General features: G+C 42.9%; 1 protein-coding gene across 2 annotated transcripts in view; it reads left to right on the forward strand.

The window, feature by feature from the left end:
* The window catches only part of sema6a (sema domain, transmembrane domain (TM), and cytoplasmic domain, (semaphorin) 6A), a 103,707-nt gene extending 78,873 nt beyond the window's left edge, over positions 1-24,834 (forward strand). The window contains exons 13-19 of one of the 2 annotated variants that reach the window (XM_044375379.1): positions 1,804-1,977; positions 3,732-3,872; positions 3,965-4,042; positions 8,105-8,163; positions 9,057-9,077; positions 12,254-12,433; positions 22,187-24,834. In XM_044375379.1, coding sequence (XP_044231314.1) covers positions 1,804-1,977; positions 3,732-3,872; positions 3,965-4,042; positions 8,105-8,163; positions 9,057-9,077; positions 12,254-12,433; positions 22,187-23,349 — 1,816 coding nt within the window. In that variant the 3' untranslated portion in view covers positions 23,350-24,834. The remainder of the gene's footprint in view (positions 1-1,803; positions 1,978-3,731; positions 3,873-3,964; positions 4,043-8,104; positions 8,164-9,056; positions 9,078-12,253; positions 12,434-22,186) is intronic. The other variant, XM_044375386.1, reaches the window with a different exon arrangement.
* The last annotated feature ends 435 nt before the right edge of the window (positions 24,835-25,269 follow it).

Genomic DNA, 25,269 nt, shown 5'->3' on the forward strand with positions numbered 1-25,269 from the left:
AGAAACAGCTTTCATCAAGGTTATCTCTACAACCCTCTCTGTTCATGAATAACACAGCATTTCTGTCTTTACATAATCAGGAAATCAGATTATTTTATTTGAAATGACACCACAGCAAGCAGAGCCTTACATACAAGTCAGAGGCAGTAGTTAAAAGCATTACGTAAGCTCAAAAAGCATCATGAGGGCATATTTGGAGGAAGGAGAGGCATTATGATACCTGTCACAATCTGTATGTGGAAAACTATTCTTGAGATGAAGTCAACTGGAAACCAAATCAGTAATAGGGTTTGATCCCTGTTACACCCTGGAGAGGACACCCCAATATCCAGCTGGAGCCTTTGCTGCAAATTTGGAAAAGCTTTTCTGTCTTGAGACTTGTGCTGTGGCAGGGATCTCAGCTGGCTGGGTACAATGAATCGAATGGAGGGGGGTAGGCACTCTGAAGAACCCCCTCTTGAGATTTTTATTATCCTGAATAGGAAAGACAGTGAATGTCTTAGTCCTTGAGATCGTATTATTTTGCTGAAATCAAATCCCATTGACACAGTCCTTGGAGCTCCTGTTATGCTTGAATAGATCAAAATCACATTGGACCTTGAGATTGCTGTTATTGTTGATTGGTTATAACCATTGCACAGAGCATTTTAAGAGATAACGAGAGAATGGGATAAGAGGATTTGGCCTTGTTTTGTAATGGATTCATGGTGTAAACTGTACTCTCTAGTAAGGCAAAAATTCATCACACCCAAAATGAATTCTTTCTCTCTTTTTTTTTGTTTTTTAAAACATTTTTTAAACTAATGTGTACATTTTCATCTTCTTTTACATAGAGAACACTTGGTAAACCAATAATGAGGGTAAAAGTGGACTTTCTTGATTTCCAGATAAGCTCTCATATTTAATCTTTAATTCCCATCTCCTTCAATTAAAAAATCATGAAAACAAGCATTTGCATAATACACCTTGATGTGCAGATATGTACCTTTTTGATAACTTAGAGTTTCTTGGCCCTGGAACAAATTGAGAGATAGATACCAGAATCTGTGATGCTATGAAATCAGATGGTAAAAGGAAATAGCCTCAAGAGGTATTTATTAAAACCTGTTATTTGATCTGTCTGAATTTTCCTTGTAACATCAACAATCACAGATCCCAAACGCATTGACTGGCAGCTGTCTAATTTTCTAACTTGAATCTGCTTGGTGTGTTTTATTTCTAATAATGAATTGAAAATTGAGTTTTATGCACATCCACCTGGTGCTGAGCCAAACTGTGAGATCAGCAGCTGTCAATTAGACAAGAAAGTAGAGCTCACAACTGTTGTCTGCTGCTTTAGCAACTTTTTTGTAATGTTTTTCTTTTAGGAACCACCTGACATGCCTTATGGCAATCTGATTGAGTTTCTAATGAAATAACAATCAATTAATTAATGAGATTCAGGCTCTGTAATCTCCCCTGCTGTTCCTTATTCTCTTTTAGACTTCTGACGTGTGTGTTGGAAGGTACATCAATTGATTAATTGATTATATAATTATTTTTTTGGATATTGTATTCATCCTTTATTTTCTAGTTGGTAGTATCTGTCAGTACATATAAAAATAACCTCTCAACTCTTTGAATGTGGTCCAGGATAAAGAGTACTGAACTGGGATAGAGGTGAAAATTCAATCACTGCTGGTATTGCTCATCACCATCGGTTGCTGTTAATGGGTAAACTTGTTGCTGTGTTGGTGGGCAAACTGGTTAATTAATTGACTTATTGATTGGTTAATTGATTGTGCTTGGTATTCCCTATTCCAGGTATCGTCTGACGCGCATCATGGTGGACAATGAGGCGGGTCCCAATAAGAACCACACAGTGGTCTTCCTGGGATCGGAGAAAGGCATCATCCTCAAGTTCCTCGCCAAGATGAACAATGGCTTCCTCAATGATAGCCTCTTTCTGGAGGAGCTTAACGTCTACAACCCTGAAAAGTATGTTGCTTTGGGTACATATGTGAACTGTATGTGGGTGAGAGATGGTGAGACACTGAGTCTGAATGTTGGGAATAGGGAAACACATGGATACTGTTGCTAAAAACGAAGGAGGGTCAGTTGTGTGACAGAGAGAGAGAGTGTGCGTGTGTGTGTGTGTTTTCATGTTTCCAACCATCCAACCATTTCCCAACTCAGCCAACCCACCAACCCACCAGCTCCATCAGTACCAGTCAGTTCCCCCGACCCCAGCTATACAGTGAGCCAGCCAGATGGCTACTCTATCATTTAAAAGAGTTTTATCAGGTTACACTTTGCCCAACCGCCTGCTACTAAATTAAAGACATAGACCCTAAGGCTCTGGATAACGTAGCGCTGTGGTTCCCAACCGCAGTGGAGCCCAGCTCCTCCAAAACCTTGGCTGATTAAAGGAAACACACATACACACACACACACACTCACTCACATTGAGGTCTGTGTTTGTCTTCAGGGCCAGCCTGGGATTTCTTGCTAATACATTACGCGGCTGTTGGTGCATGTATGGATGTGAGTGTGTGAGTGTGTGTATGTGTGTGTCCTCACGTTGGGTACGGTGGGGTGAGGGAGTTAAGCATTGTTGTGTATTTGGAGTAGAAGTGAATAAGGAAAAATCAGCCACAGTGTGACCCTGCCAAAGCAAATATTTATTTAAGGGGTAATGGATGAGGGGGAACGAATGGCAGCACAAACAGAGGTGAAGACCAGAGAGAAGAGAAGGAAATAAGCAGAGTGGAGAATTTCTTATTGTATTAGACAGCTGAGCAGAAGAAGGGAAGGAGAGCGAGGACTTGATAGGAGGGCTTTCAAGGTTACCACTGTTTGTTATCCAACATGCTGTGGCCATGTGACGAACCGTATGGAGGGGATGAAGGGCAGGCCTTTGCCTTTTTTTGCCTCTCTCCTCTCTGTATCTCCCTCTTTGTTTCTCCCTGTCTCGCTATGGCTGGGGCCGAGCATTCGTCAGCTGCTGGCCATCTGGCTTTACTAGCGTACAGTAAGTGACTTTGCCCGCCTGCTTCCCTGCCTGGCTGGTTGGCTGGCTGGCTGGATCAGCGCAGGCCCGATTGTCGTGCATTACCCAGTGTATATGGACTCTAAGCCCTAATTGAGAATGTTAATGCGGCACCAGAGCACTGCGAAGGGGAGATTAAATCCCAGGAGCTGGATGGCGGGATGGAGCGAGGAAAGGATGGAGAGAAGGGATAGAAAGATGCTTGACACGCCCAAAGGGATTAGAGTGTGCTCCTATGGGGCCGAGTAGACAAAGAAGACTAGCAGGGATGGAGGAATGGAAGAATGGTGGAGTGGGGGGAGGAGAGGGTTTTGTCAGTGTTAGTGGGTTTTACAGTTTAGTGCGGTGTTATTGCTGACTGCTCACACTGCCCATCTGTCTGTTTATCTGTTGTATCTGTATCACCCCTATCTTTATCTCTCTTTATCTCCGACTCTGCTCCTGACCCCATGTTCTTGATTCCAGCATTATCTCTGCTCTCCCTGACCTCACAGTTTGTCTCTCTGCCGCATCTTAATCTTCCTCTTTTTTTTATCTCTTTAGAAGAAAAGTCAAATTTCATTTTGCGACTTCTTGTGTCTCTCTTTAACAAACTTTTCACTAGACTTTGTCTCTAAATACCCAGACGGTTAAGTTGAAGACTAAGAATAATCCCTACTTATCCTCAACTGACGGCTTCTTTTTCTTGTCCTTGTTCCTTTAGATGCAGTATAGATGGTGTGGATGACAAGCGCATCATCGGCATGCAGATAGACAGCAAGAGTCACGCTCTGTGGGTTGCGTTTACCTCCTGTGTGGTTAAAGTGCCGTTGTCTCGCTGTGAAAGGCATGGAAGATGCAAGAAGTAAGTTTGATGCTTACAAAGTGATGAAAGGCAAAAACTATTCCAGCATACAATATGCTGCAGGACTGATGATGTTTTTGTGTTTCATCCAGATCCTGTATAGCCTCCAGAGACCCGTACTGTGGTTGGGTGTCAGAAGGAGCCTGCAGACAGGTGGTTGGCAACACCAAGTAAGTAAACACAATCATGGTCATGTTAACATGTTAATTCCTGGCATAGAGAAAGTTAGTAGGCTGACATTTGGTGCATTTCCAAAGCTTGGATGGGATGTCAGCTACGACTCCTAAAGAGTATTTCCATAAGAAACAATCAGCCACTAAGCTTTAAGATCTGATTCACGCTCCTTTAACTGTGAACTGAAGCTAAAGATTACACTTTATAGAAACCTGATGAAAACATTCAGCAGCTTCTGGGTGAATTCTGAATGAATTTGGCAACTATGGTGCAATGTCTTGTTCCGAAAATAGCATTTTGAATTTGTTACAGCTCTGCCTTGTGTCTCTTTGTGCTGGTTCATGGGTTCTGTAGAATTTTGAATCATCCACCATACCACACTAACAGGAATTCTTCAGAAACATCTGAAATAATAAAACAGATGGCCATCATATAAACATTTTGTATCATTGAATTAATTAGGAGACACGATGCTTCTTTGATGAGAACCATATTGGACGTCATTGAAAATAACTATGAAATGGAAATTTACAGTTGGAAAGAGTACTTACAGAAGCATCTCCTTCCACTCTCCACATTTTTTGACATAACCTCAGAAACTTTGACATTAGTTTTACAGTTTGTCACCTCTAAAATCATCGCTCAAGTCTCTTTGAAGCCTGCATTAATAACGAATGCTAACATAAAAAGTCTGTGTTCCAAGCAAGTTTTATAATACAGTATCTTACCTTCTTCGTCATGCCTGGTGGCATTTCTCTCTCGATTTGTCGTTTCTGTGATCTTTCTAATTTTATGGTGTGTAAGTGCAATTTCCTCCAGCTGAAAGGGCTATTGGAAGGATGAATGGAAGGAAAGTGTTGTTTGCCCCGGGCTTGGGGTTGGGTACGTGGGCTGGGGAACGCTCGATGGTCGCGGTAACTATAATTTGTGGCTGTAGCTATGACACAGAACCAGATTATGCTTTCTGAACGAACAGCATATGGAGTTTTGTGGTGGGAAAAAACATTTTACAGATGAAGTCATAACAAAAGGACCAGCACTCCAATGGCTATTTGACATTGAATGAATTTGATCCCCCTGCTGCAAAATGTTTGGTCTGTCATGCCAATACACCAAGGGCACACATACACACACACATACCCTCATGTACGCACAAAATTTGCAAAAAAAAACACACAAATGCTACCCATCCTTTTGTTATTCTGCAAAGCTGAGCCGGTGGACTGTTCTGATTGAGTTTCCACTTTGGAGCAGGAGCCGACACAGAGGTATTAAGAGGGCGGACGAACTTGCTCCTTTACTGTACAATATTTCTAAGTGAGGGAGAGTGGGGGATTAGTCCCGGTAGGATCTGTGGCTCTGCGGTGAGCTATTCAAAGCATTTGCCAGGCAGGACAGAAGGAGGAGAGAGTCAGAGGAATTTTTGTGTTAAATAAAAAAATCTTTCCTCATACAAACAGGTCCCTGACGAGAGCAGACTTCTTTTCCTTAACATCAGTCTCCCTCTCTTATTTTTTCTTTCCCTCATTAAAATGAAAACCCTGTTGCAGCACTATCTCTTCTCCTGTTTCCTAGTCTGTCAGTCTGTGTTTGTCTACCTAACCGCATAGCTATCTTCTTACCTGCGTATGCCCATCCCTGTTTGTGCATCTATTTTTATCCATCTTTCTTTTTCTATCTTTCCCCTGCCATACTCTTTCTCTCTTGCATGCCCCCCCCCTCCCCTTTCTTCTTCCATCTGGCCTCGGCGCTAGTGTGCCAGCTTTCCCATGTGGAGTTATGCCTCTTATACCTACTGCCTATAAACAGCTTGGACTCTGGTCTCCTGCAATATGGTCCACAGTCACCCCCCTGTTCATGCATATGATCCCATATGAGTCCGTATAGTTGTTATTATGTAAACTAGATACATGACTGTGAGTCTGTTTACAAATCAGCAGATTAACAATTATTTGTCAATTATTGAGCCATTGTCACAGCCACTGATCCTGACTCTTCTCTTAAGATTACACATAGACAAATATACAGCATAATTACCTAGTGAGCCCCTGATTATTGAAGTCTGAGTTTACTGCAGGTATTCCTTTGTAAATCAAAGCCTCGGATCAAAACGAAAGGCAGACTTTCAGGAAACATTATGCATACTTACTTTACACTGTATGTACAGTATATTAAGTCCCGGTTGCCCATTCACTTCTGATATGAATAATTTATGATATTATGCCTGACCTGCATTTCAGCAACCAAGTCCCCTCTGTGCAACCACACATCTCACATAATAATCACATCTGATGCAAGATAATATAAAAATGTGGCCCCTGGCTGCCTCCACTTATGTACAGTGCAGTTTGAATGTGATTTAAATATGCATAATGCGGTTGCAGAGGGATCTTAACCCTGAGCTGAACCGTCTGTAGTGTCACATTCTAACACATTGAACTTCTGTTGCTATAATGTAGCCACTTTGGGACCTGAACCCTTTAGCTGAGGGTTCACACTATGGATCATTGACTGTCACATGTACCAAATACACTGCATCTGTAGTGGGACTATTCATTGTTAAACTATCTTGAGACCAGTGGGATTTAAACGTGTAACCTTGTAAACTTCATTTCGGCACAGTGTCATCGCAGTCGATAATGTTATTATCAACCTATACTGGAAACCGTGACCTAAAGGTTGCCAATGTTTTGGTCATGTCAAAAAAAAAGCCAAATAACAGCAGGGTGGGGCAGGGTGATGACGACAGCAGGGAAATCCGGTAGATACTAAGAATGCTCGCATGGCATTTGTGCTTAGACAGGTTTAATTGTGCAACTCTGCTGCTCTGTTTTGTGATTATGACTGTGTCTGATAAGCAAATCAGATAAGCAGATTAAATGTACCCCCAGATATGAAAAGAGGATGCTGCTTTTGTTGTTGCTGTTTGCATGGCTGTTATTGTGTTTGCTTTTCAGGGGAAATACGTTATCGAGAGGGTCAAATTTATCATCTACATCCCAATTAAGGTTCTATCAAACTGGTGGGAAAGATGACTAGTAAATGGATTCATGAAAATTTTCAATCATTTCCAGCATATAAATAAATATACATGAGGTACTGTTTGGCTCTACTGTGTTTGAGAGCAGAACAGCCAAAATCCAATTGTATTTTCCTCCCAAAATCTCCTGTACTTGTCCTTGTCAAGTGATGACTCTGATCAGGGGATAGGGGGGTGATGTGGTTTTGGAAAATCCTTCTTCATGCTATAATTGTGACCAGTGGAGGGTGAGGAAGATGAGAGGCGGGTGGACAGGCAGGAGGGAAAGAAGGAGGAGGAGAAAGGGGAGGCTGAGGAGGACTGTGAAAAGCTGTCATGCATGACTGTGATCCTGGTTGACAGTTGGTCCGCTCTGTTTCACAGATCTCCTTACTGCCTGCTTGGTGGTCTTTCAGGAAGAAAACAGGTCTCGGTGCAGATTGCATCAGAAAATAACATCTTCGAAACTCTCTCTCTCTCTCACCCTCTTTCCCCCCTCTCCCTCTGTGTCATATGATGGCCCTCAAGCATGGTTACCCCTCACTGCCCTGGTCTTGGCCCATGTGATTGGGACTACAGCCTCATATCTCTACTGAATCTCAATTATGTCGAATACTGGGAAACAAGAGAGAACAAATTGAAGATCTCATGAAAACAGTGTTGTGTTTTTTGCTTCCTTAAAATGTACTTTATTAAAGCTATACAACCTAACATAACATTTTTATCACAAATAAAACATAAATCTATTTCTATCCACACTTCTAGCAATGAGTCCCGTGCCAGCTATGGATTTACAAGCCTGCCAGCATTCTTCATAACCACTGATTTTGGGCCTCCAGGGTACTTGCTAGGTGTTCTTTGATTTTATTCCAGAATAGAGCTCCCTGCGGCCTACACTGTGTGCTAGCATTGGATATGCTGTGCTTGGGGGTATTTTTGTAGTAGCTGTCCTATAGCTTTGTGACTTTGTTAGGTGTGGCGAGCCTGCATGGCCTGGCCTGTTTTCCACTGCTGACCATGATGTCTCTGTTCCCCGCAGATCAGCCTTTGAGCAGGACGTGGAGCATGGTAACACAGATGGCCTGGGAGACTGCCAAAGTAAGCAGGCCCTCTTCACTCTTATCTTTCCTTCTCTCTTCTAAACCCCCCCCCCCCCCCCCACCACCACCACCACCACCATTCCTCTCTTCTCTGTTAACTCGTCTCCCTCTTCTCTCGGCCTCCGTTTCCTTCTTCGCTGCTGTCACCTTTTTCTTCCCCCCCCCGTCTGTTCCGCCCTCACGATCCTCTCTTTCAGCCTCTTCCATCCATCTGTCCCTTTTGACTCTCATCCTCTTCTGTCCTTCCCCCGCTGTTTCTCTGGTCCTCTGGTCAATAGAGTGTTGTGTCCTGTTGGGCAAAGACTGGGTTCCTTCTTGCAAATCGCTACGATAACACAACACAAACATTCATGTGACACACAGGGAAGGGATTTTACTTGTGAGCAGTCACACAAAACAAGACACAAGGCTCTCCACTCAGTCAGTCAGCCTCAAAAGTCTTGAAAGGTCTCTTTCTCTCTTCAACACAGCAGCACATACGGTGTGCAGACTGTATATTCATCATTTCTGTCCAGAATAAATGTTTAGATTTGTCAATTTTTGACTGAGCTGCTCGGTTTGCAAGAGAGACTTCAAAACAATCTGATATTAACATCTCTCATCGTAGTCCATTTCATTTTAATTTCATCTGTTTGCTCAGAGTAAATGAAGCCAGGGCATTTTTCCTTCAATTTCATCAGTTTGTTTAGTCAAGGGAAGCCGTAGCATTGGACCTTCATTAGCCGTAGAAGCCATATAGATCACCTCTGATTAGAATTTAGGAGAATATTGAGCAGGTGGTCGATTCTGAATTACTTTAAAAGTCATGGCTTTTGATCATGTTAAAACACAGGCCCTCTTTACAGCAAGCAATAACACATTTCCCTTTCATTTCTTCTCTTCTTCTTTCAGATACCTTCGTGGCACTCAATGGTAAGTATCCTACGTCTACTGTAGAGACAATCAAATAAAAGAGAGGAGGGCTGCATTTCATCTCCCCTGACTATTTAACTTCAGCCACACCTCTTCATCTAGTCAATCAATCATTCCCTCTCAAGCAAATGAAAACTCCTCCTACATGTGTAAAGACGGGTTATTAATGACTCAAGGATTTAACTGGATTCATTTCACTCCTTCTTTCTGATAGACATTCCTTCCAGTTATGAAGGTAATGAAACATTAAAGCACTTCTCATAGTAATCCTCCTTATCCAGCCCCTGTGGTGTTTAGTAACAAGGACGTAGAATTAGAAATCAGAAATGTAGAATTAAAAATCTTTAACGCTGATTCTGATTCTATTAGTTCTATTAGACCTTCTCTCCCTTCGTGTCCCCCTGTCTCCCTCCTCTTTATCCCTGTGCGATTGCATCGATTAGTCCTGACCTTTGCTTTGCTAATTGGATGGATATGGTTGTTGGTGGTTTAAGGCCTTGATGGTGAAGAAATGCCTCAGCATGCGCATTAAACAGGACATGTGTCGACAGAGGGAGAGAGAGAAATTAAACTGGCCTGTTTAGAGTCAGGAAAAGATCAGATATGTCTCTGCCAACTGCGATCAAGCGTGTGAATTTGGCACAGACTTTGAAAAAGGCTAATGTAAACATGCACAGACATACTGTACATGCATTCGAACGTTTTAGTGCTGGCTTCTTCTCGCTCTCCTAATCACACAACACAATGTCACAATCACTCTTCAGTGCTGGCTGATTTGTACCATTTTCCTCACTCAAGTCTTTTTAAAGAATGATAAACAGATGTGATTAGCCTGCAGCAAAGTCACTCTTATCCATAACACCCACACCTACACTCACAACCCCCTTATTTTTATCTAATCGGGGAGTGTATTAGTTTGGTTTTCAGTGAATCTCTCTCTCTCACACACACAGATAGGCGCACATACCTTGCAGCTGCCAGATCAAAACAGTCAGATCCATACAGAATGACAAGAATAGATATTTTGAAGTAGTTCCAAAAAGCCCAGTTCTCTGTCTCTCTCTCACCCCCCTGTGGCTGTACCCCCACTGTGATTCTCCCTCCTTTTGGAAATCCAGGGTCACGGAAAAAGCCTCTGTGTGTTGGTGTGCACCCCTATAGTGCTAAATATGCTCCCACAGGCTTGGCTGTGTGTTTCCAGGCACACACAAACACACACACACACACACACACATACACACTCAGACAACACCCAGTTTACACCCTCAAACAAAGTCTCAGCCATTGCCCCAGCCCCTCAGTCTATCTGTCAGTGGTTGATATGGATTTGAAGATAAATAAATGCCCCCTCTCCATTCTCCTCTCCTCTACTCCAGACTAGACATCCTCTCCTCTCTTTTAATCTGTAGAAAGAGAGGGATGTGCATCCGTCGGCAGTTTAGAGCCCCCCACCACACCCCCCGATCCGTGGAGCAGCTCTGAGGCTCCGAGCTCTCTCTCTATGTGTGTCATCTGCCTGAATTGTACTTCCCCTGGCGGTAGGGGAATGAATTATAAAATAGGCCTGTCACACTAATCTCTCAGCCTTGGGCCAATAGTTAAATAAATCATTTTAATGATTGCCACGCCACACGGAGGAGAAGGAGGAGGAGGAGGCTCTGGGTGGTGTTGTGTGCGGGTGTCTGGTGTGCGTAGTCTACCAGCAGCATCAACGTCAGCCCCCTGAAATGCCTCCCCCTTCTTCAAACACAAACATAAACACATATTGAAATGGCACTTCCGCAAATACACACACACACACACACACACACACACGGCTGTCACCTCCTCTGTGGAAAGAGCGTGTAAAATGGGAATTGGGGGCTGAGCTCCACAGAGGCTGTTGATAAAAGTGTTGTCACTCTTCATATAGGGAAGATTTCATCCTTAAACGAGTGGCTTAAATACATTATATAAAATATAATATATAGCTTGTGCAAAATTGTGTAGGGTGGCTTAAGTGGAAGCATGTGGGATGGTAACGTGATTAGCATGGTTCAAAAATAAACAGTCAGACAAAAGCTTAGTACTTAGCACAAATTCTGCTTATAAAAGAAGACGGTAAAACTGAGACAGGCGGATGCTGGAAAACACACAGATCGTCGGAGAGTTGTGCATTGATAGATAGGGAAGAGATAGGTATAATCCATCATCTGCATGAAAGAGTACTTTGTTACAATTGTCAGATGTCAGATTTTCAGGTGTTAGAGCACTTATAGTGCATTCATTTCCACAGAGAGATGTCCAGTGTGTTCTATTCTTGTTATAGCCTCTCATCATGTGTGTATCGTCCTGGCTGTGTTATGATACCCTCTTCAACTGTTGGCCAGTAGTTAATTTAGCCATTAAGGAATTTAATTACAGGGTGGAGTCAGATCAGAGAAAATTCATTAACTCTTAATGACATATTTCTGATGATTGATCTAGCCATGTTGCTGAGGGCCTTGCTAAATAAAGACTGTGCTGTGAAACATTTAGGGAGATATTTGATTTAAAATGAGGAGAAAGAAAGAATAGAAATAAGATGGGAAGCAGGGAGAGGGAGACGCAGAAGAGACTGAAGTTTTAACAGTGTGCATCATCACAAAATTAACATTGCTACAAAATTGATTCAAAAGCTAGATTTAATGTAACAGAAAGCTTGAAAGTGCACGGACAGAGTTACAGTTGAGGAAAACTTACTCAACGGGAGCGATGGAAGGAAAGTTTGTCTCTTGTCCTTCATATCAAAGCTAGGCACCCTATGGTGGTTGTGGAGAAATACGATTGTACTCTGCTCTGTTCTGACAGGCCCGACGGAGCTTTAACATGTCAGTCAGAACAGGAGGGAAGAGAGTGAGAAAGACACAGAGAGGCAGAGAATGACATAGAAAATAAAAGAAAGGACATGTCTATGCTGAGAAACACACACACACTGAGACATACACATTTGCTAATGAGACGCCCAGGGTCACTAGGGAGAAACACTATGTTGCCTCACACAGCCCAGCAGCTGTCCTTGTGTGTGTATGTGTCTGCTTCAAAGAAGGAAAAGATGTGTATGTGTGTGTGTGTGTGTGCACGCACCCCTGCTGCACATGCACTGAAGCCTCTCCCTCTCTGCCCTGGCATCGGTTAACCTGTGTTGTGTCCGGCAGGCCACCATCATCACCACCATCACCACACCCTCTCACTCCCCACCTCGGCCCTACCTGAGGCTGCTGAGGGCCCCCTGGGGCGGGGCCGCATGGTGGAGCGGAAGGACCCCCCCATGAGCTCTGACAAAGGGGAGGACCCCTACATGGCCGTGCCCTCTCAGACTCAGCCCGAAGCCAATGGTAAGCCTTGGAACGCAACAGTGAGCAGTCAATTTGGTCCATTGTCACCTGTGGCAAGGGAGGTGGGGAGGGAAGAGAGGAAGGGGAGGGGAGGGGTTTGCGTAATTGAGATTTACGGCTGCCTGGCTGCTTCCAGCTGACGAGGTGTAGAGATAGTGGATCGCTTTCTCTCTAGGGGACAAATTGCCTCACACTGTGCACGTAAAACCCCCGCAGAAAGACAAACACACCTATACGATACAGTACATACATATGCAGACACATGCTCACGCACATTTTGTGCTCATTAAGAAGCATGTACACTCACAAAAACGCTCACGCGCACGCTCTGTGGGTTGGATTTATTATCCGTGGACTCTAATGTCCCACAGGAGATGTAATATCCAGACCATTACGCTCTGAGAAGGAAGATGGCGATGTATTTATTTCCTCGAGAAGATGGCCCAGGCCCCAGCTCTGTCATGCTTTGCGACACAGTGACATGACATTGAACGCCCTTTTATCCTGTGTTAACAACCTGCCTAATGCTGTACTGCCTCAAGGACGGCTCGCTGGATAAATGAGTAGAGAAAAGCAGAGAAGGAAAGGAGATGAGAAGGGGACGACACACATTGGGAGGGGGGAAAAAAAAGGGTCACCGCTGTGCTGCACATCCATGTTTTGTCCCTTAATAAAACAGATAGACCTATTACATATCCCATTAAAACAACATGCAACATATCCCTGCTACATTATATAGTTCATGCTATTAGAGTCACCATGGCCTTGAGGAGATATTGATTATTAATAACGGTGATTCATCATGAGCGTGGCCTCGTAGACACCCTCTATAGACATACAGTATATAAAGAAAGAGACAGAGAGAGAAAGAGCAGCTAATGAACTGAGACAAAGGTGAGATTTTTTTTCATTGAACTTTAAATATGAATACACTTCAGTGCATCTCTCATAATTAAAAACACTAAAATAAGGCTTCATGGCAGTTCAGTCTGCCACATTAAACGTTCAAATATCCATCGTCTTTGAATAAACAGAGGCAGAGACCGCAGAATGTCAGCTGGAAGCAGTAAAGCACCCGTAGATTGATCCAAGCACAATGGTGGCAGAAACTTCAGACAGCATGCCTACAGCCAGCATCACAACATGCTGTCGCTCCTCTTGCTTTTACCTGAGCAGGTGTAACATTACTCGAACCTCACAAGAAATAGTGAGGAACGCTGTACTTTGAGAGTCACAGACTTTAAGCTAAAAGCCGTCTGGCAATCAAAAAATGTTCCAGGAACTTTTTTCCTTTTTTTTTTTATTGGTGGGGGTGTGGGCTTTCAACAGAGCATGCTCAGGTAACTGCAACAAGGCTTCACATTTCAAAACATGCTTCCTGCTGTTTTTTTCTGTATTATCATTATTATTATTATTATTATTATGATTTTATCTGACACCTTTGCAGCTTGTTTCAGTATTTATCAGTTCTATTTCAATTTCAGCTCTACAGTCTTTTCTTTTTCCTTTTCTCTAAAAGTCAACTCTGATGAGATTTGTTTGAGTTTCTTGTGTCAATTTCTTGTGAGCAGTTCTTGATATTTTGCATGGCTTGGTCTGAGACTACATTTTCTTTTTTGCTATTTATATATTTGCCTTTTTCCTGCCTTGATTGCTTTGATGGTATTAAGCACAGTTTTGCCTCCATGCAGCTTAATGCTTTTACAGCATGGCAAATTGAGCACCACAGTCAACAGTATTCATTTCCCGCTCCACCCATCCTGCCTCCTCTTCCTTCCTGTCGCCCTCAGTATTACTGGCTTCAGGTGTCAACTGTACTGTGAAAACTTAGCAAACTGCATGACTGAAAGTGAAAATGGAACCAATATAGGAGAAATGATTATGGAGTCAGAAACTAAGTATGTTGGAAAAGTAAATGAGTCCTTCAGTCTGCATTTTAACTGCAGCGATAGACTCATGCACCCACTTTACAGGAGAAATAAGGAATAAACATCTAACTGCACCATCAGTATTTCAAATTAAGTAAAAAAGTTGAGTGAAAATGTATTAGCTCATGTCCAAAGTCGTTAGCGAGCTTGTTCGTGATTTAAAAGAAATTACAATTACTCCCCAACTTTTTCATTTGCAGTTGAAGCATTGTGGAATCTTATCTGCTAATGAATATTACAGTGCTGCCAATATGTATTAGGCCAACACCACCAGAGTAATTAGAAATGCTGTAAAGTGATGAGTATTCGCACACTGATGATATTTAGCACCCAACAGCATCATTATCTAGCGTTCCAGTGGGGCCATCGCAGTTGCCAGGTGGCTGCTTGTGTTTCACAGTACATTTGAGCTCGGTGTTTGTCTGTCTGTCTGGCCCTCATCTGTCTCTGTTATAATTTTCCTCCACTCCTGACATCTAACCATACACCTCTCCCCCTACGCCTCCCATCACTCACCCGAACCCCAAAACCACCAACCCTGCCACTTTCACCATCTGCTGCCATTGTGATCAGTCTCCCTTCCACAGGACCTTTCATCTGACTGGGATGGCATGTTCCAAGGCTATACCTTACCTAGTGCAAATTAATTCCCGAACCAATTTATGGAGCCTCCTCCCCCGATGCCCCTCCCCCTCCTGTCTCTCTCTGTCTCTTTTCCACCTCCATTTCTGCACCTCCTCCACCTCCTCTGTCTCTCCCCTTGTAGACTGTCTCCTCTCCAACTGGAGTCGTATCTCTTCCCTTGTCTGCAGGAATGAATCCTTGCCCTGCCCCCCCCCCCCCCCCCCCCCCCCCCCCCCCCCCCCCCCCTCGCTCTTCCCTGTTTCTGCCTTCGTATCTCTCTCTCTCTCTCTCTGTCAGACTCAACCCCCCCCCCGTCCTCCTTCGCCCTTACATCCACCCTCCCCCAACCCGACCTGTAGCCACTGCTGTGTTGCTCCAATTTATGGGTTCATTACAGCAGCTATCCAGGGGAGAAGGAAAGGGGAGAGGTGGAAGGAAAGAGGGATGGAGAGAGACGACGTGGGGGAAGAGGCATGGGAAATGAGGGAGGAGAGATGGCAAGAGAGCAAAGGAACACACATGATAAAGATTTATTAAAGAGAACAGGACAATAATGTAGCAGTGACGGTTATAAGGGAAGAGAGAGGGGAGGCAAACTGGCTGAAAGATAGCATTGCACAAAAGGAAGAAGTGGAATAACCTAGGACACAAGATGCAGTGAATATTGTAGTTGAACAGAGTAGCAACAGCATTTCTCTCTATCCCTCTGAGTCATTTGTTCTCGCATTCGACCACGGTTTTAACCCTGCAACGTCTGCGCTCTCTATTTCATGTTGACCCAGCTAACTCAACTCATTTCAGACTTAAACTGTATTTAGAGTGAAACAATGTTGGAACGAATATTGAAAATCGACAAGCGAATCTGGTGAGATGTTTTTGTTTTGTCATGTCATACTCATTATGATTCACAGGATTAGTATTCACAAGTGTCAATTCAGAGAAGAGGATGCTTGATAAATACAAACTAGATTAGTTGGATTTAATGTGTTATCGTTTTAAACATCATGCTTCCAAAGCTGCGCAGCATTTTGATGATATTTCTTTGCCATTAGAGGGGAACCACCATAGCTTATTGACAAATATGATTTCCCTCCATGTCACAGTAAAACCAACCGTCTGCTGGCTGCTCTGCAAGGGTTATTTTCAGCTGTAGGCAGCTCCCTGGCACCTGTATGCCAAGGTGAGACTTGTATAATAGAGGGAGAGTATGACCCCTCTCACACAGGGACACTGCGCTATTTTTTTTTTTCCATGACAGAAAGTCTTCATAGCCAGAGCGTTTCACTTCATCTCACTTTCTGGAAGCCAGTTAAAGAAACATTTCAGCATCGTTACCGGGGATGCTATGTCAATCTTGAATGTTAGCTTTAGTTATGGAAACAACAAACTGTCAAATATGTCCAGTAGTGGGAAGAAAAATGCCTTTTTTTTGGTTTACAGTCAAATTCAGGTTTCAAACTTTCTTATAATGCAGAGAATTGTTATGAAGGCTGTTTGTCCTTGACTCCATTAAGCAGATTTGTGACTTATATCTTAGTGTATCTGGAAAAATATAGGTTTTGTATGGACTACTGGTTGAAACACTGATTTATCTTCATATCGGCTCGGCAAACGGCAACGAAAGAAATAACGAGAACTGACAGGAACAAGAGAATAGTGGAGTAACTTTCTGTTAAATAAAAGTGTGTATCAGGCATTATACTTTCAGCAACAGCATTCTTCTACCACTTGTGAGAAAAAAAGAAAGAAGAAGGATTTCCCGGTTGTCTGATTTTTACCTTCCTTTGGAGGTGAGGCTACTAGATTTTAGGTAATAGAAACTCTAGTTTAACATGAACTCTGCTCACCACCAGATTATGCATTTGAGTTTTCCAGGAGCTTGTGAGCACGCAAGGCACAGAGGACACTGGGTAAATTTAATGTTAGTAGTTTCATATGTCTTTACAATAGAATGATAGGATTCTGCTTAATCCTATGAAATAAGATGATAGGATTTAGGTTGAAAGTTGGTGAAGTGGCCCTTTAACGCAAGAAGACTGCACTCAAGGGAAGAACATGTTTTAATCAAATAATCTTACGACTCATATTCCTGTCATTCTTACACCTTCACTATTATTATAAATACAGGACTTTGTTGTAGTGTTCTCTACTGGTCAAAGATTCTGATAGGCCTTTGTGAGGCAGATGAATAATCTGCAGCTCATTGTGAATCATAATAGAAACAGTGGACTGGATGTTTTCCCGGCATTACGCACTTCCCTGACTGACGTCAAGCCATAAGCCATAATTTCCTCCACTGATTAGCTTATTGTTCTCTCAGACTGCTTTTGTTTTTTACACGCATTTGCTGCTTACTTCTCCATTTTTGTGTTTTGGTTATGCTTTTCAGTAAGACTTCTCGCTATTACTGGCTCACACAAAAGCTTTGCTTTGTCATTTGGCCATGTGAGACTGAATCTCATATCACGGCAGCTCATCCCTTTGTGCTTTTGAAGCTTGTCTAACCCACATTCAGCTGTCATTATTCTACTTTGAACTGAATTTAAATGGTCATGTTCACGTTGTGTCCATGAGCCACTCGTCAATTAGACACAAGCCAAGTCTTTGTTCTCATTTGTACTATGCAGGGCCTGTTGTTGTATACTAATAGATTTCTAAAGGATTATCAATACCTGCATTTATAACTGGATGAATTACAGCACATACTATATTCACATCACACATAGCACTTTAGTCATCCATAGAGGTCAGAGGCCTGTCAAACATTTTCAATAGTCAGTGCACGATAAAATAGCACTACACTTCAATGGGTGAACAGTGACTCATCAGGATTGAGTATTAATTAAGAGCGGTCAAATTTATAAGTTTAAGAAAAGTCACACAAGAGTTCAAAGCAAATCTACATTTAGGAATGGCTGTCAAGTAAAAACCTTGTATCTAGAATGTCGACGTGGTAGCTCTGAAATTCAGAAATAACTGGATTAATTGTTTTGGCTGTGTTATTCACACTGGGCAGTGCCTCTTAACAAGTCGATCACCCATTAATACAAACAGTTCTAGCGTCAATTTAAGAAATCATTGAGCTGATGAAAAATGTTCCCAGGGACGTTTAATTTGAGCAGATTGCCTGTGAGTACTAAAAACTACACTATGTATGCACGGAGGTGGATAGGTTAGTACGTCGCTGTTAATACCTGAGGTGCAGAATGATATAATTAGGGGTTTAATTATATCTTAACTGGCTCATTAGTATACAGTACACTGACTCAGGATTGTCTGATGAATGCTTTAATTCTGAATAACACCATTGATGCAAGTGCCTCTTAAACGCAAACATACACAACACCTAATGGGATAATACCCTAAATGGGGATTAAATAGAACTTAATTAATTACTGTCATCATTTTAACAGCAATGTCCTTTTAAAAAGATGACAACAAGCAAGTCCTTGAAAGCAAATAGGAAGTTTTAAAGGCTCTTGCGGCAGTGAGGGCAGAGTAAACACAAGTCAGTGAACATTTGCTGCTCCTCTCCTTCATCTTTCCTTCTACTTCATTACTTCTTTATTTGGCAAGGTCCACTGTTTTGCCTTTCAACAAGTGACATGTCGGTGAGTGTAGTTGAGTCTGGTTAAGATTTTTATCATTTTTTTCAGACAATGTCTGTGAGTAACGGCCGTCAGTCAGAGGTTAGCGCCCTCTCCGTAACCCCTCTGTGATGTTTAACTGCCTTTGAAGTTTTCCCAACACCAACACAAAGACAAGCTCTGTGGGCTTAAGTCAGTTGGTGCTTCTGAAGAGATTAAAAGAGTGTAAGAGTGTGCATGTGTGTCAGCCAGACACACAGAGAGAGTATTCACAAGTTCCAGCTACACCGGATTACAATGTTTCTGATTTACAAGCAAGTGTTGCCGACCCAGGCTGTTTTGACAGTGAGAAATATCTGAGTATCTGAGATATGTGTTCAATATCTGAATGTTGAGGCCCAGGGCGGTGTGAAATTCAAATCAATTCAACTGCTGAGTGAAGTGTGGAACTGTAGGATGCCTTGCGCTGCATTCTGGGGTTGAGGCGAGAGTTGAAACCAGAAGATTATAAGTCACTGTAAAGTCAGAGCCCCAACAAGATGAGACTAAAGCAGAAAATCTGTGGGTTTGAACAACTCTTTGATACTTTTCAAGGTCGTGTTGTGAAAGTTTTGAAAAGTATGCCAAGATCACAAACAGGCCTTTAACAATGAGCGACGCAGCCACCTTGATTTGAAGCCCTGAAGTCCTGTGATTCGACAGAGACAGCTCCAGTGTCCTCTGTGGCTACTTTCATTCTCTTTGATGTTTAGGGTGAGAAACAATTTCTCACATGAAAGATGGAGGTCTTCAAAGTTTTCTTTTTTCTTTCTTTCTTTCTTATTTTACCCAAGGCCTTGGGCTAAGTATCCTCCGGAAGTGCGTGTAAGTGCAAAAGACAAATGATGGATAGAATGGGAGAAAAAATGAGAAAAATAATGAAAAGATTTTTTTTTTTTTTTCAAGAAAAGATGCAGACAGGAAGAGCCATGCAGTGCAGGTTAAATAGCGCTTTAACCTCGGCTCCCACACCCGGAATAGAAGACAAAGATCCAGCTCCGCAGTTCGCCCCCTTCAACAAAGTGGACAACCCGTTTGGCTCTGCTGCCCCCGGCTTTGTTAGTCAATGTGAAATCCAAATCCCTGGTGGAAGAAAGTTAACCTTTAGTGGCAATAAATTCACTGTCATGAAAATTCACAACAGTTTTGACTTGCTCTTTCAGCATGTAAGCAAAGCAGACAGAGATGGATGAATGTATTTACATTTATCAAGGATTATGGAAAAAAGAGAGATTTGCCAAAGTATTTGTTTATGCTTGTGCTTTCATTTTCTTACGTAAATGTTTTTTTGGGAGATTTTCAGGGCTTCTCACCTCAAGTGAAGCTATATTGTTTGCCAAAAACGTTTAACCCAGCAGCTCTCAAACAGCACCCGTCACCGTTTCTGCCAAAGGATGATAACTCACAAAGACCACAAGGTTGTAATTACAGCCTTCCCAGTTTCCACTGAATAGAAGACTTAGCATATGGAGGCTGAGCAGTATGAAAGGAAACCCTCTGAAACAAGAAGAAAGTCACAAAAATGATTCATTGTTTCTTTAAAGGAGAGAAGTAGCAGAAAGTGGGAAAAAAAAGATCTAAGTGAGGACAGAAGAAAGTCAACAAAATGAAAGATAGCAGAGAGGAAAAGTATCTCTCTTGTTGTCAGATGTTACTGAATGAGATGGGAAGCAGATGTTTTGTCAGACAGGCAGGCCATTTGGTCACACGAGTCCACAGCATAACACATGTCAAACCTTAATGTTTCACTGCAGATAACACTCATCACTTCTTGCACTATCTACACAGCAGGGCACATCCTTGATAAGAGACAATTTTGGCCGAAAAGACGCTTTAAAGTCTTGTTAAACACTAAATGAGATATGGCGAAGCTGCAAGTTGTCAGCACTCTATTCAGGAGAAAAGTGACATTTTGTTTTTACAGTAAATGAGGAATGAGCTGAGCAAAAGTATCATCTCTGTTTTTCTATCCATGTTGAGACTGAGGCATCGGTCAGTGCTTAATTCTGGCCAGGAAAACAGGTTTTAAGACGTGTTTTTGGACTAATGAAGTATGACTGCAGCGAGTAAGGATTATGGATGTTAGTTTAAGAGAGTCTGGATTTCAGTTCCATGAGAACAGATTACCATGCTGTCTCTGTGTCTGTGTTATGTCTCACTGAGGAGACACAGAAGATATTCTCTGAGTACGTCCTCGGTGACACAGCCGAGCTGAAAAGCCTAAACACGATTACCCGGCCCCTTCAGGATTTTACAGAAATATTGCAACGCTTCATTTTGTGGCATCTTCTTTCAAAAAAAAAAAAAAAAAAAAAAAAAAGAAAATAAACTGTTTCAATATGCAGAGCAGATTGAAACACTTTTATGATGAGCTGCAAGAAAAGTGAGGCAAACCATGAAAACAGCAAATTGTAAAAAAAATAAAATAAAATTGCCATGATTTGCTTGTTTCCTCAGAATGGAGTATTTCAAAAATGTTTCCACATGTATATACTGGGCACAGAATAATATATATTTTGATACGAGACAAAGAGTGCATTTCACACGTGTATCTGAGTCACGTTATCATCGCCCACAAAACCAACGGTGCACAGTGGGAGCTTTTTACGTGATAGAGCCCACCTGTCTAATCCTCTGTCTGTGGTAACTGATCTGTGTTGGCCACAGGTCATGTGTGAACGTATTATAAATCTCTCTGCTGCAGACTGGTGTGTTTAACCCAAGGAACAGAGCGCTGCATTAGATGTCTACATTCATCAACAGGCTGGAGGTTATCATTTGTGTGCATGTGTGTGTGGGAGGTGCATGTGTTTGTGTGTGTGTTCGTGTGTGTGTATGTGTGAGCAGATTACTGTTGACCCCATTTTATTACACACAACCTGCTGCTCCCACTCTCCCACCGCTAGAATACTTCATAGCTGCTTTTATTGAATTATCTTTTATTTGGCCGTATCGCAGCCTGTCTTTGCCAGTCTTTGAAAGTGGCGCTTTCATAAGACACTGATGACACAGCTCATTGGATTTAGCGCCTAATCAGAGGCTTTTTAATGTATTCTCTGTGATTCATGAGATTGGATCCAAGCTTTATGAAAAGTCTCCCATTTGCATCTATGAGAAGAAAGGGTTTGGGTATTTCAGGCTCCTTTATCTCCGTTCATATCTTTTTTCATTTCAGCTGAAGGTTTTATCTGGGATTTAAAATGTGAATCATAATCACCCCTCCGAAACACATTTTGAGTCTAAGATTGGATTTTCGGGAAATATTGAATGTTGCTACTTCAAGCTACCATTTGTGCCCGATTTGAATAGGTGTTCCTTATGATGGGATAAACGCATCTTCATTTGCATGTTTTTCATGAAATTATTTAAACCTTTAATCTTTTTACCCAGAAAATATCTTTTAATTATTGTAATTCAATATTATTTTCTATTTTTTTGGCTAGTCTAATAATATGTATCTTTCCCAACAGCTCTATTTTTCTCACAAGTTCCCACAACACACAGCAGCAGCAGTAGTATCAATTCTACTTCCTGTAGTGTGCCTGTCTGAATGTCATCTCTGCATCTCTCTGCAGGTGTGATCCGTGAGAGCTACCAGAAGGGTCGCGACCAGCTAGTTCCTGTGACCCTGTTGGCCATCGCTGTCATCCTAGCATTTGCCATGGGGGCCATCTTCTCTGGCATCATAGTCTACTGTGTCTGTGACCACCGGCGACGAGACATGGACCTGACAGGCCGCAAGGAAAAGGACAGCCACCACCTCCACTCCCGCCGGGGATCCATGAACAGTGTGACCAAGCTGACGGGCCTGTTTGAGACGCAGGCCAAAGATGGTCGCCCTGAGGCGATCCTCACCCCTTTGATGCACAACGGGAGACTCACACCAAATGGGAAGATGCTGATCAAAGCGGACCAGCACCACCTGGACCTCGCTGCTCTGCCAACGCCTGAGTCCACTCCCATGCAGCCGCGTCGCAAGCCTAGCCGGGGCAGCCGTGAGTGGGAGAGGAACCAGAACCTCATCAATGCTTGCACCAAGGACATGCCACCTATGGGCTCCCCTGTTATCTCGACAGACCTGCCCCTGAGGGCCTCGCCGGGCCACATCCCCAGTGTGGTAGTCCTGCCTCTGCCACAGCATCAGCACCAGCTCCAGCCTCATCTCCAGCAGCACCAGCAGTCTTACCAGCACGAGTACGTGGAGCAGCCCCACCACAGTGACCTGAGCATGGGTCACAGTGTCATGGACGACCAGGGGGCCACCCTGGAGTACAAGACAGTGAAGAGCCCTTGTCACAACCTCAACATGGTGGACCCAGATGGGGTGCTGCCGCCACGTGTGCCCCAGCGAGAGGCCTCCCTCACCATCCCTCCTGCAGTCCCACAGATGGGCAAACGCCTGGAGGTCCACTCGTCAGTCTACGGGCTCCGGAAAGGATCAGCATCCTCCGCTTCCGGATCCTCTGCCCTCAAGAAGCACAACACCAACTCATCTAACTCCTCCCATTTGGCGAGACATCACAGCTTCAACCGTGTGGAGACTCCACCCCCTGCACCCCAGAGGGTAGACTCCATACAAATGACAGCACAGGGCATATCTCTGTCACGGCAGCCTGGAATGAGCTCCTACGATTCACTGCCTCGAACGGGCATCAAACATCTCAAGCCTGATGTCCCTCCCAAACCCTCTGTAGTCTCACTCTCAACAAAAGTCAAGTCCAGTGACTCCTGCACATAGTCAGCTAGTTATCTAGTCAGTCCAATGTGAACGGACAGTAGTGAAAGGGTTTTTTCTGAAATAGAGAAAAAAACAGGGAATACTGTACAACTTGCATCTCCTTTTAGTGTTTTTTGTTTGGTTGGTTTTGGTGTACAGTACAGTGGAAAATGCAATACAGTTTTTTAAAGGAAACACTTTCTTTTTATATAAATATGTAAATATTATAAAAATGGTTGTCGTCATTTGTTGCCGTCATCGAGCACATGCTCTGGCTGGCTCCCAGTTCCTGTGTAAACACACATGGGAACACGTGCTACTGAAACAGAAGAAGATGCCCTGAATATTTCATCCAACGGTGCCCTGTAGCATCTAAGACGGTGGCTCTCTTGTTTGTGGTGTCTTTGGCCACCGGGACTTCAACTGATACTTTATCATGCTGGTAAAAGCACATAAGAAGGCAGCACCGGGGTTTGGAGAATCATTGTTGTACAGTACCTTGAGGGCTGGGGAATCCGAGCGAGCAAGCACTTGGACCCAGAGACTGAGCTTGGACTGAAAGGACAGATAGCGGCCTGAGTTCTGTGGGAAACTGTGAAAAGCCTCTCAGTGTTACAGCAATCAAGTCCTGCCTTGGTTTGACTGAAAGCCTGGGCCAGAAGAATCTTCTACTGTACTGGTTACTGAATAACACATGACTGTTAATACTAATAGCTTGTTGTATTTATTTTTATTAAGTGCTTTTGAAAAAAAAGACTGACTTTCTAGGCTCGGTGAGAGAGAGAGGACAGAAGAGAGATCTTTTAATATTAATTAATCAAGTGTGATGAAAAAAAAAACTTATTTAAAGTCATTAAACTGGAGCCAGTAGAACTTTCTTAATGACTAAAGGTCCACTAGGTCTTACTGTGTGCTCAGTGGGACCTGCAGCTTGAGATATATGTGACCTCTGTGAAGAGGAGGAGATATTTATTTAAACTGTGCCAGACAGGGACTTTTACCTTCATGGACCAGAATTTCCATTGTTTTAGACCAATCATAAAAAAGACTTCCTGAATCTCACCCTTTCACTCCTACAATGAGCACCCTCCCTCCCCCCCCCTCTCCAATCAGCACTGTGGTTTTGTGTGAGTCAGTAACATTTGTCCTGATTGGTTGCTGGCCTACCTGTGCCATCAAAGCTCACTGTTGCATGTTGCAAAGAAATAAGAGATGCAGCTGCAGCAACAGTATGGGAATCTGCATACACACATACAAAAAAGAAGCTGTAAGTGACGCCGCGAGCAAACGAAGCGGTGCCTCCATCCCGGAACGTATCGTCTTTTCTAGCGGCGTCACACAGATGAGCAGGCGAGAAAGAAAACTATAAAAACATCTGTATTGCCTGCTTCTTTTTCCACATGTAAATTTGTGCCTTACACCCTAAAGTAGTGACAATGTTTTCTTTAATAGCTGTTAACTTTGTCTCCTTGTAGTATTTTTTATTTTTCTTACATCATGATATTTCCCTGGTTTGATAAAAATGCAATTAAAGAATGTAGGTGTTATTGTTGTAATTCTGGTCCCTAGACATAACACACTTACAGTCCAGAGGGAGGAGAGGAAGAAGGATAGTCTTTCTTCTTTTACTCTTTCCCTCTCTCTCTCTCACACACACACATGCACACACACACACATATGCACACACACACACACACACATACACTCATCTTTGTGGTTCATTTCTGATTGTGCCATTAATGCGCTTAAAGCAGCCCTTTATGTTGTGCTGGCAGTGTCGATGAAGACGTTGTGAGTGTTTTTGATTTTCTATTTTATACAATTTAAAAGTCCTGGTATTTGTTTTTACTTTTATTTTTGCTGTCTGTTTGTTTGGAGTGATGGTTAATTGACCGATTAACTGAACAATTAACATTTGTTACTTGAGAAGGCCAATGTACG

Source organism: Thunnus albacares, chromosome 2 (assembly GCF_914725855.1).
Source record: "Thunnus albacares chromosome 2, fThuAlb1.1, whole genome shotgun sequence".
Lineage (NCBI taxonomy): Eukaryota > Metazoa > Chordata > Actinopteri > Scombriformes > Scombridae > Thunnus > Thunnus albacares.